This window comes from Pagrus pagrus, assembly GCF_965226575.1.
Source record: "Pagrus pagrus genome assembly, chromosome: 17".
Taxonomy (NCBI): domain Eukaryota; kingdom Metazoa; phylum Chordata; class Actinopteri; order Spariformes; family Sparidae; genus Pagrus; species Pagrus pagrus.
The window spans coordinates 27,937,024-27,949,738 of NC_140201.1; the positions used below are offsets into that span (position 1 = coordinate 27,937,024).

General features: G+C 39.5%; 1 protein-coding gene across 5 annotated transcripts in view; it reads left to right on the forward strand.

Annotated features, from left to right (window-relative positions):
• The first annotated feature begins 2,731 nt into the window (after positions 1-2,731).
• Positions 2,732-12,715, forward strand: part of LOC311272565 (low-density lipoprotein receptor class A domain-containing protein 4-like) — a 37,549-nt gene continuing 27,565 nt past the window's right edge. For all 5 annotated transcript variants that reach the window (XR_014624575.1, XR_014624576.1, XR_014624577.1 and 2 more), the window contains exon 1: positions 2,732-3,115. Coding sequence is in view for 1 of the 5 variants with exons in the window: in XM_084379080.1 (XP_084235206.1) it covers positions 3,106-3,115 (10 nt within the window). In the remaining 4 variants the exon portion in view is untranslated. The remainder of the gene's footprint in view (positions 3,116-12,715) is intronic.

The window sequence follows — 12,715 nt, forward strand, 5'->3', positions numbered from 1 at the left end:
CACTAATAAGGGTCTAACAATGGGAAATAAAGATGCAATGTCTAATGTTACAGGGGTTGGATAGTGACATGGCTTTAAATGGTCTGATGTCTTAACTATGGGAGTAGAGTGTCGAGGGAGCCACCTACAAACTCCACAAGACTCCGGAGAACATCCAGGTTACCAGGGACGTGTGCAGTAGCACCAGATGTTAACCGATGTGGTTTGACTTTAGTCAAGGTGCCGTTTTCTTCTAATGATCTAGCCTATAAATGACTCTGTAAGAAAGTGAAACTATGTTAAATAAAGTTCAAATAAATGTATTTTCCTCAGAACTCTGTGTGTTTTGTCCGAATAGCCTATTATAAAGGCCATGCCCGATATAATATGGCAGTACATTCATCTAATTAAGCTAGTTGTCTAATTTGATACAAAGTACTGCTTGTTACGTCTTATTAGCTATTGTTTTTGTCTAATTTGATACAAAGTACGGCTTGTCACGTCTTATTAGGTATTGTTTTTGTCTAATTTGATACAAAGTACGGCTTGTTACGTCTTATTAGCTATTGTTTTTGTCTAATTTGATACAAAGTATGGCTTGTTACGTCTTATTAGCTATTGTTTTTGTCTAATTTGATACAAAGTACGGCTTGTTACGTCTTATTAGCTATTGTTTTTGTCTAATTTGATACAAAGTACTGCTTGTCACGTCTTATTAGCTATTGTTTTTGTCTAATTTGATATAAAGTATGGCTTGTTACGTCTTATTAGCTATTGTTTTTGTCTAATTTGATATAAAGTATGGCTTGTTGCGTCTTATTAGCTATTGTTTTTGTCTAATTTGATACAAAGTACTGCTTGTCACGTCTTATTAGCTATTGTTTTTGTCTAATTTGATACAAAGTACTGCTTGTCACGTCTTATTAGCTATTGTTTTTGTCTAATTTGATATAAAGTATGGCTTGTTACGTCTTATTAGCTATTGTTTTTGTCTAATTTGATACAAAGTACGGCTTGTTACGTCTTATTAGCTATTGTTTTTGTCTAATTTGATACAAAGTACGGCTTGTCACGTCTTATTAGCTATTGTTTTTGTCTAATTTGATACAAAGTACGGCTTGTTGCGTCTTATTAATGTACTGTAAAATAAAGTGCGACCTTCAAACATATTATTATTTAAGCGATAGCAGTTACTGTCTGTGACGGAGAAGCATGGTAATGTGAGGTGCGTCTCAGCTAAAATCCCTATTAAATTAACTCTCTCTGTTTCAGTTTGGCCTTAGCTTTTCAACAAACCCTAAAATATTTCACATTTTTTTATATTTTCTGGGGGGATTCAAAGTTTTTAAAGCCAGCAATACACATTTAATGTCAGCTTTTCAATGAACCTTAAAATTTTCAAAATCTTTCATATACTCATGGCATTATTCAACGATTTTACAGCCAGCAGTGCACATTTGGTGTCAGCATTTCAGCAGCCGGCATTCACAACCATAAGTTCTTCAGAACTTGCCTTCTCTAGTTAGTGTGAATGCTGAAACAGCATTGTCCTTCTGGAATTTATTAAACTTTATTTACGTTTTTCACAAGGTTTCAACTCCTTCATACTTTGTAGTACAGAAACCATTCAACTATCAAAATGTTAAGCTTTTTAAGGACATTAAGGCTATGACTTTTAGTATTTCCATCTATTATACTTATACATCTAATATTCAGCTTTTTCTGCAACATTTTCATGCTTCGGCATACGTTCAGCTACAGAGACCATTAAACTATTGAAGTTTTCAGCCTTTAAAGCAGATTCAGCCTATGGTTTTTCACTTTTCTAACTTTTATACTTTTTCAAATATTCAGCTTTTTCAAAAAAAAAATTCAAAATGGAAGTAAATGGAGAAATCTCCAAATTGTCTCTATACATTGAGCTCCAACTTTTAAGCAGTTACAAGACTTTAAACTATTCAGCATATATTTAGCTCTTAATAATTATTTTTTTCATCTTCAGATTTTATAATGGGTGTGTATTGCGTAGAACTTACACTTTTGGCTGTAGAAGCCGACACAGTCTCCAGCGACTCCCCCATAAGCCACAATGTTAATTTTAAGCCTAAATTTCTGGAAGACAGCAGCATTTTCTAAATTGCTGTATTACGCTCATTTTTGATACTACAACAACTACTTGTTCTACTTCTGCTACACCTTTTTCTACCTTTGATGCTTTTAAAATATTAATGTTTTTCAACTTGTTTCATTACGATACTGAACCTTTTCAGGTACCTCATTTGAACTTCCAGCTTTAACATTATTACACTGACCTTCCAGCTTTTCTACCAATACTTTTTCATCTCTTGCCTTGTAAAGCTAATGCAGTTTGACTTCAGGGGTTTTCAGCAGTGTAGTGCAATGCATTATAGTTTTTTGATATTCTGGCCATTTTACATTTCTGCATTTTCAGCAGTTTTTTTTTCGAAATCACTTCAGCATTGTCAGCATTCACACTGTATTTTTGCAGGAAATAAAATGTTTGTAGTTATCATGTATTTTTTTTACTGACAGAGACATATGACCACTGTAAATCATAATATTTTGCCTATGAATTATATACACACATACATATAAACACACACATATATAAATATACACACAACACATGCATATACATATAAACACAAACACACATCTACACACAAACACACGTATATACACATACAAACACATACACATACACACATAGTGTGTCTGGATGATCACTGTCTGTCTGGATGTCATCCCCCCCCCCCTCCAATGACAGGAGGAGGGAGAGGAGGCGGGCTCTAAACCAGAGTCAGAGATCCCGCAGTTCACACAGAAGTCTGCTGCTCAGCTAGAAGAATCGGGTCGGGTAGTACGACAGGATGCTAAGATGAGGAGGGTCCACATTCCACACGGAGCTCCAGGGTCGTGATGTAGGCTGTGTGCTTGGGGTGGGCGCTGACAGGCTGCTGGACCGCTTGCTCCTCTCCTCTCCGCCCCTCGGCAGCCGGCTGGGGCTCCTTGACTCATGCGAAAGAGATCTGTGCGGGAAGCTCCAGCAACACATGGTCCAATGGTTTTTGCTCCTGCAACTGCACAAGACCCCAGAAACAGGGCATGGATATATGTAAGTCAACCAGCTGCATTTTCAGACGTATATGGAGAGTTTAAGGCGAGGTTAAGCCTTTGTGAATGTTGTCGGCTGTAAATGCTGCTCATGTTGCTAGTGAATAGCTGCTGGACTAACACTTGACATACTGGAGGAGCTGTAGATATGAGTTGAGAACAGACTCTGACGTCTGCATCTGCATGAGGCCGGCCTCACTGTCTGGGATTTTGTCTGTCACTGTGCTGGGTGTCTCTGTGGGTCGGTAAACTGATGAACCGATTTGTCTTCATGTGGGTCAAGTGAAGAAATTCATCGTGGCTGTTAATGAGTAAGCTGCTGAGGGACTGACGGTATATTGCTGCAGGTTATTGGTCCTGTATGTCTGTCTGTCTGTCTGTCTGTGTGGACAGGCCGGATGGTGAGTCCACCCTCCCCCACATCATCTCCTTCCCACCGGCTGATTGCCAGACAGCACAGGCTGCAGCACAGCTGCTCATTGTAACCAGTGGGGTGGCACCAGTCACAAATGGTCACATGCATGGTGAAATTTAAAGTTACAAGACATCTGAATTGTATGCTTTACACCTACATCTGACGCATACCTGTCAAGTTTTGGATTTGAAAATAAGGGAAATTTTCCGGCGCCCGCCGCAAGCAGTCCCGCCACCCCAACCAAGCTCCAGTATCCCTTACATTTTAAGACAGGTGTACAAGAAAGCTAAAATCACCACTTGTCAACCACTTATAAACTACAATTGGCTTTGTGCACAGCTGCACTCTTCCTGAACTTCAGCCAGCTCCTTAATTTCCTGTCTGCCATTTTTGCACAAACTGATTAATCCAGGTGTTAATCAGGCCTGACCTGAACAACAATAATCAGACACACCTGGATCGCGGTATTTACATGAGGGTTTTGTTTTTTTGGCAGGAAGAGTGCCTTCTCTGTCGTGGTGTCCATCATCCATCTCTGTTTTTTTCTTTTTTTTTCTCGCGTTGTCACTCATCATCTGACGTCACACACTAACCTCGCCACAACTGCCACCTACAGTACCTGTAGTAGGCTACTGCAGGTGGCAGTTATCGCGAGGCTAGTGACAGAGCTCAGATTGGGATTGTTTTTGTTGTTTTTTTTACTCCGCCAGGGCCCGGGGTATTATTATTTTTTAATAACGCAAGTTAAAATACGGTAGATTTATGGGAAAATACTAATACGGGAGGACAGCGGGAAAGAAGGGTAAAATAAGGGACTTTCCCGGCCAAAACGGGATACTTGACAGGTATGATCTGAAGTTATAAAAACATCACTTACTGTTAAATAGCAATTGTTACTGCCGCCAAGGAGGTTGTGTTTTCACCTGTCGTTGGTTTGTTGGTTGGTTTGTCAGCAGGATTACACAAAAACTACAGAACAGATATCCATGAAACTTGGATGGAAGATGGATTTCGACTAGGCCTGCACGATATGAGGAAAATCTGCGATGTGCGATAACACTGTTCAATATTGTGATGACGATATAACTTGCGATAAATAAACAAATATTGAAGTTTGCGTATTATTAACTATACAGTTAATAATAGTGTTTCCGCATTAATATGTAGACAGCTAACATAGACCCGAAACATTGAAAAGCCAATGCCCACTGAATAAAGAATGAAATAAATTATTTTGAACATGCTTTTATCGAACAAACTGCACATGAATACCCAACCAATTAAGCAGAACATTAATTTAAATAAGACATAATTATATGAAATTAAAGTTTAATTCCCCCTGCTCCCTTTAAACTATTTTCTTGTAAACTCAACCAAAACATCTCTTACCATGCAGAGTTGAAATAAATAAAAAAATCCAGGGGGAAACAACTTACATAATTAAATAAATATAAATTAAACATGGCACTTTATATTAACTGTAATGTCTCTCATCACAGTCATCAAGGCCCTTGACTCTGCCTAACAAGGTGCAGAGATCTATAGTATGAACTGAAATAGAGCAGGGCCAGCCCACTAAATCAAGAGAAAATTAAATCAGGAAAACATGTCGACCCTTTAGGTCAAGTTACAACTTTAGTTATTCCCTTAACACAAGTTCTTGGCCAAGAAAACCAGCATGTTAACTTTGTTAGGTTTCAGACATGTACCACATTCCCTGATGTGCTGAAGTTGTGCTGATGTGCTTACACGGTACCTGTCTTTGTAACACGTTGTAACAGTCAGAGTCATTTAATGTAGCGCCACTAGGTGGCGCCTCCTTTTGTTTAATGGGTAATGTAACCTGTACGATAAAGAAGAGCAGGTGTACTTCCGCTCCTCATGAGAAAGGATACCACTAACAGAGCGAAGACTTCCCTTTTAATGTGTTTTTATTTTGTAAACTGTCGGTAGAAGAACCTCGGTGTGTTCGTTTGCACGGATGCCTGTAACATTAGTGCCTTAGAGACCTGGCATGGCATGGTCAGTGTTATGAATAAAAGTGCCGTGCGGAAACCCCCAATGTTGCCTGCCGTCTCTTGAGTAACCGGAGCTACCCGGCGTTGCCGCACTAAAGTGGACCATCACCTTCCCCTTCACCAGCCCACGTTACAACGTCGTCTCTCCTGAATCCAAAATAACTCCATATAGCAGAAGTGCTGTTCTTCATCGACCACTTTCATCGCTTTTCTCTCCTCCCTCAGCCATCATAACCTGGCAATCACCACCAAACTGATGCCGATTAATTTTGTCAGGGTAGCTAACGGCTAGCTGGGGCTTCATCTGATTGGCCCTTGTATCCAGGGCTCCGTCTGATAGGCTAAATGTTAGCATGCTCACGGTGCATGCATGCCGCATGTAAACAAAATGATTTTTCTTATTCATCGCGTGTCAGGCAGTCTTTTGCGATGTGTTTATCGCACATGTTCATATCGTGATGACGATGAAAATTCGATTTATCGGGCAGCCCTAATTTCGACCCATTAACTTGTGGCATGGGTCCTGATAAACAGACAGATCCAGGAATTTTTTTTTTTTTTGATATTGGATTTGGCTTGACTGAATTAAAGGGGGCTGTTGGGCCTAAGTGGAAGTATGTGCTCTACCGAGTGCCATTCTAGTTTATTTTGACGTTTTCAGTCTAGACAGGAGGGGGTGGGTGTTGTCTAAATGGCCCACCACCCCTGCTTCTTGTTATGGTGAATGTTAATCAAGGACTGGACAGTCAGTTAAATGGAGTGAATGCTGTACAGGAGGAATGCTGTATCTCTGTAAGCTGATGGTCAAACAGCAGCAGGAGGACGTACGATGGCAGAAGCTGTGGCATCGCCAGACCAACTCGCAAACAATCAGAGCAAACTTTTAAATTAGGTTTAGATCTAATATGTAAACATTTAGACTTGGGTTCATGTACCATATTGAACATGTTATTATACTGCTCACTTACTCTTACACTAAGTTCAATTATTTTTTTCCATTTATTTTCAGTTTCCTGCCGCTGTTTGGTTAGCTTTAGGGAACAGAAATACTTAGGTTAGGTTTAGGAAAACATGGACTGAGTTAAAATAGACCCTTTCACAATGTTAACCATGTGTTTGAAAGAACAACTTCTCCTATGTGCCTATATTTCCTGTCATTTCCTTGTGTCGCTAAGCTATGACATTACAAAAACATGATGGTCAGTTTCAGTGATGGTCCTAGAGCAACACCATCATGGTGATTTCAGATTGTGGGAGGTAGAACAAATGAAACATCAGCTAGCAGATTTGTCTGCGTCCTAAGTTAGGGCTGTTGAGGATCATATGGTGAAAAGAAACAGGTAATACCCCCTTCATCAGGTGTCCGTCAGAGCATATGTAACATTAGTAACTACCAGAGCAGCCAAGCTTTAACTGCATGACATTTTTTCACTTACTGCTTGGAAATAGCATTTCCATTTGGACTCCATTTGATGCCAATCCGTGTAAGAGATGAGCATGACGATTTAAAAAGTAGTTTGACATATCAATGTGAACTGAAGGTCAATTTAGCTTTTTCATCAAATACCAATCCCGTCTGTAATCACTGTTTTCACATGGTCACACGATGATGAGTGAGTCATCTCCCCCACAATGCTGCGTGGTTCCTGTGTTGATGGGCCTTTTTTGACAGCTGCTGTACTTGGACCTGCTAAAGGATCAGAAATTATTTGGCCTGGTTGTTGTTGATTCTGATCCATCTATCCTGCTCATCCCACTGCTCACTTTCACTCTCCTCTTTGTCTTCATATTAGGATCATAGAAGAAAGGCACATGGGGCACTAGCGAAGGGGGTGTAGAGAAGGGCTGATGAGATGACTAAATGAAACACACACACACACACACACACACACACACACACACACACACACACACACAGAAGGTTTATTAGCAATGCACCAGACTCCTCATTACAGCCGGCTGCTGTCTCAGCTCACTCCTCCCCAGGGTCAGGGGTGAAAGGTCAGGGCCTATCAGTCACTGCCAGTGTCTGGGTCTTTGTCTCTCATCCTCTGCCTCCTCTTTGTTCACACTATGGATATCAAACATGAACACACACACCAGACTTTTAACTTTCATTTATAAATAGGTGCAATCAATATTCATGTTAAAGACAAAAAGCTGTTAATTCATCTCAGACTTTAGGGGGCATATTTATGGAGAGAATTTTGTTCCTTTATTATTCAATCAAATAGAATAGATTTGAAACCAAAAAAAAGATTTGAGAGCAAAAGAGAGCAAGTGGCAATCAAATTTTTTTTTTTTGAGATCAAAACAGAACAGGTTGCAATTGAAAAAAAGAATATGAGAGAGCATATTTCTTAAACTTCAATCAAAACTCAAAACCATTTTGCTTATAAATCAGTCCTCTTTGCTTTCAAGTTAAAAACCTTTGCTTGCAAATCAATCCTCTTTGGCTGCAAATTCTAAAGTTTTGCTTGCGAATTCAACTGCACTTGATGGGCGGGGCCTACGCTGGTGGATGAGAGAAGAGTTTCTATTGGCTGGTTTGAACTGGCTCCAGCGCCAGCTATGCCTTTCGCATTACACCCACTTCCCCCTTGTGCTAATCAAGTGCAGTTGAATTCGCAAGCAAAACTTTAGAACTTGCAACCAAAGAGGACTGATTTGCAAGCAAAGGTTTTTAACTTGAAAGCAAAGAGGACTGATTTATAAGCAAAATGGTCGTATGTTTTTCCTTACAAACATTAGTTTTGATTGAAGTTGAAGAAATATGCTCTCTCATATTTTTTTTTCAATTGCAACCTGTTCTGTTTCGATCTAAAAAAAAAAAATTATTTGATTGCCACTTACTCTCTTTTGCTCTCAAATCTCTTTTTTGGTTTCAAATCTATTCTATTTGATTGAATAATAAAGGAACAAAATTCTCTCCATACATATTTACTTCAGGTTTTGTTGTTGTTGCATTAATCTGTTTACATGAATACATTGCAGACATATTTGTGCTTGTTATTTCCAGCATTATGAGAAATGTAAGAAATCTCCAAAATAATGACGATGTTGATGAATGAGAGTGTATTGAGAAGTGTATTGATAAATGAAATCATATTTTTGAGTCTATATTAAAGGTATAGTTGGTAATGTTGGAGAGCTAGCAAGATTTGAAAGTGGCACCTCGTCTAAGCTCCACCCCCTTCTCCCCCTCCCGTCAGTGCTCCGTCCAAAGCCCCGCCCCCACAAACTTGAACACCCATCAGACTGTCCGTCAGCAGGGCAGAGGAGAGCCATTAGCATTGGGCTAATACAAGCTACAAAAGTAGCTAAGTTACATATTTCATGAAGATAACAAATCCCCCCGAAGCAAAACAACTAATTACCTGTCCAACAGAAAGACAGCAACCTCTGCATCACTTCTGGAAGTGCTACTTTTGGCTGCATTTTCTCTGCCATTGTTCTCTCCTGCTAACTCTGCTTCCCTCTTCTGTTGTTTTATGGCTGTTGGCAAACAACTTTTAGGTGTGCATTACCGCCACCTTCTGACCTGGAGTGTGTATCTCCCGCTAGCTCCATATGGAGTGTGCTGAATATATCCGGCAACGGTGACACGTGATGAGTGCGCGCAGGGAGGAGGGGGGGACAGAGGGGGGTGCTGGCAGGACGAGACATGAAGGCATCTGATTGGTTCCTTCAACTCGGACCGAGAGGGAGGGATTGGTCAGAGTTTTTACAGGCCTGCAGCTGCCACAGAGGTCTGATTTATTTTGTTCCTTTTTCTGAACACATTATGTATGGACTACTCTCAGGATGGGAAGACTGAAAAGTGTTTCTGAACAGGATTACCAACTATACCTTTAATACAATTTTACAGGACAAATGATTACAACCACCAATTTCTTCATGCATATGACAGATGAATACTGTATTAAAGCTAGGGTTCGTAAGTTATTTTAGAAGCATCTTGTCTTTTATTTGTAGAAAATCTCAAATGCTTTCACAACAAAAGTAAAAACATTAGGTGCCCGTGGCTGTTGCAGACCTCCCATAAGGCCATTCAGTCATTTCATTTGAATCAAATGCACACATCTTATTCTTGAGATGTAAAACATGTTTGTTTGGTACAGACCCCAACAAACGTCACATCGTCATGATTTTAATGTGGGGTTTTTTTCAGTGGAAATAAAAACATTTTTTGCCAGAATGATCAGTGCAACTAAACATGAATCATCAAGCACAATATCTGTCAATGTATTTGCAAAATGATTCTTTCTACCAAAACATGCAGTTCAGGCTGGTGGTAGCCATCAAAAGTTAAGAAAAAACATACAAAAGGACTTTTTGTCACTGTTAGGCCTGATACTGGCATATAGGTGAGATATAGAGTAAGATATGTATGTGATAAAAACAAACATTGATTTTGACCTAATGGGAACTTGAAGATTTTAATGTTTGTCTTGTGAGATGAGATCTCTCTGGAGCTCTCTCACTACATCTGCAGTTTAGTTTTCATGTTTTGCAGCTGTGTGCATCATTTCCATTTCTGTTGTGTATTGTTTTGTTGAACAGTGGCGTACCTCAAACGACACTGTCAAAAATCAAATGCATACTGACTGTTTTTGTAGAACTATAATGTTGTGTTTGGGGTCCTGGATACCTTGGGCCCCATTTAACAACTCAAAAAACATAGGTAATATGATTTTGATACTTTTCCCTAATTTTATAAGAAATGCTTATAAAAAATGGCTTTGTACTCATGAAGTCCACTGAGGAAAATAACACATTTCTTCTGTATGGGAACCCAAGTGTAAAATATAGCCATGAATTTATGTACTCTAAATCAGTGATTGACACCAACGGTGCTGTTTATTACCTTCCAAATCCCAGACAGGTTCACTAGGATTCCTGTTGTTGGAGCTTTAGAACAGCTTGTTTATAAGGGGATGAACACTTATAGGGGACAAAACAGTTTGACCTGTCTGGGTTCTGACTGAACCCAGATATTGACTGACGGCAAAATGACTGAATCACTGTATGATAATACACTTGTATTTACTTGTCTGTGAATTAAATTTTTGCATTTAAAACACTTCTTTGCTGTGACAGTGATGTATGTATTTATTTATTTTATTATTTGCTAATAAGCACAAAACACAGGTACAGTTGAGGCTGATGGGAATGTTCTTAGTGCTGCAGGTATTTTGCCATTCACTTAAAGCTGGGCTTGGTAATTCTGTTCAGAAGCATGTTTTTATTATATTTGTATAACATTTCTTAACATCCAGACAGCAATCAAAATATAATATGCTTTGGAAAAAAGGAGAATAATCCATGGTCTGTGGCAGCGACCGGCCTGTAATAACGTCATCCAATCATTTTAGCGGCCCAAAGATATTGTATGGACAGTCTACCTATCAATCTGTCCTTACCTGCCCACCCTCTGCTGACTCCGCCCATCACTCACTGCACATGACCGGAGTCTACACACCGCACTGCTGGAGCTGTGGTGGAGTGAGCTCATTGTTTACGGACAAGAATGGCAGAGAAAGTACAGACACACTTTTCATTAGCAGCTGTACCTACAGCAGCTTGTACTGCCAAACAGAGCAAGACAAGAAAGACCGAACTGGAGAAGGCTACAAACAAAAAGAAGTTGGATAGCTCAAGAGGTGAAACGAGAGTCAACATTGGAGTGGCTGTTCAACGATGGAGACAACTAATGGAGTGCAAGGCCTGAAAACAGACTCCATGGTACAGTAGCTGTGTCTTTGTTGGACAGGTAATGAGCTGGTTTGTTTGGTTGGGGGAAATGTATTTATACTCTGCATTATGTAGTCAACGTAGCTAACGTTAGCTCCTTATGTTGCCATATTGTGCCAGTATGTATTAGCCCAACACTAACATCATTAGCATTGTCGTTAGTTAGCTAACGTTAGCTAGCTAGCTATGATAGACTACTGCCTTATGAAATGTATTTACATGTAATGTCACCGTTTACATGCAGGCCAATGTTTACACGTACTGTTGATCTAATCCATATAGCAGTGTATATAGTGTTCACTGTATGCGAGGGGCAGACTAATTCGTGTGTGCTACATGTGTGAAAGGCTAAGTCCACTGTTCAGAAGTCATGGGAAGATTGCATTTATCTGGTGAATATGGTTTGTATTGTAGTTGTAAGCAGATTTGATGTTGTTAGATGGTATTTATATGAGGTTCATTCATGTAGACTTTGAACTGGATGTTTTACAAATGTGCTGATGTTGCCTATTTCTGTGTCCTATAGTTATGAGAGGGACGCATCAGCTTCCAGCCTTGAAGCGTCAGTTCACAACAGAACCATATCCTGATGTTTCCACTATTTCGGTAGAGTCTGTCTCTGACAGGTGAGTGTAACTTGATGCTGATAGCAACATGGATCAGACCACTGGTATTCATGTAATATGTATCTTTGATGGATACATTTCATAGATACATGTGTCCTTCTTTTATATCAAGTAGGTTTGCTTTATGTGCATAAATGTGCTCCTTAGCAGGGATACAATACAAAAACGGAAGGGCATCATTTCATTAGCTGCACCAGGAAAATGCTTCAAGTACTGGTCCTAGCAGTCATGTGTTAGTCTACTGCTTGAGACTATTGCATATTAGTAAGACATTTTTTAACAAAATTAACTTTGCATTTCAATTCATGATCTGACTGTCAGCTGACCACAGTAGAATGTGGGAAACACTGACCATAATTGATGCACACAATGCACCTACCACTCCCTTCAAATAATCGCTTGCCACCTAAGCTGTATTTCCTGTCAGATAAGTAATTGTGCTATTCTTTCTACAGGACAATCACTGCCAAAACAGTAGAGGATTGAGACAGCACCGACATCAACAGCCTTACTTGTTGGCCAACACTGACCTGTGTTTATAATCAGTCAAGAAACCTCTGGATGTCCTTCCTGTATATTGTTGTTTATGCTAATTGTACTGTATATTGTCTAAACGATAAAAGGAATACTATATTTGTAGTGTTATTTATTTACATGTGTTCCAAAAGATTCAATACAAAAGTCTTACCTAACCGTTTATCATTTTCAAGACTTAATTCAAGTTAGAGATAATGCAAAACAAGGAGTAAATACAGAATGACAGAGTTCCAGCACTTGATGTGACTGCT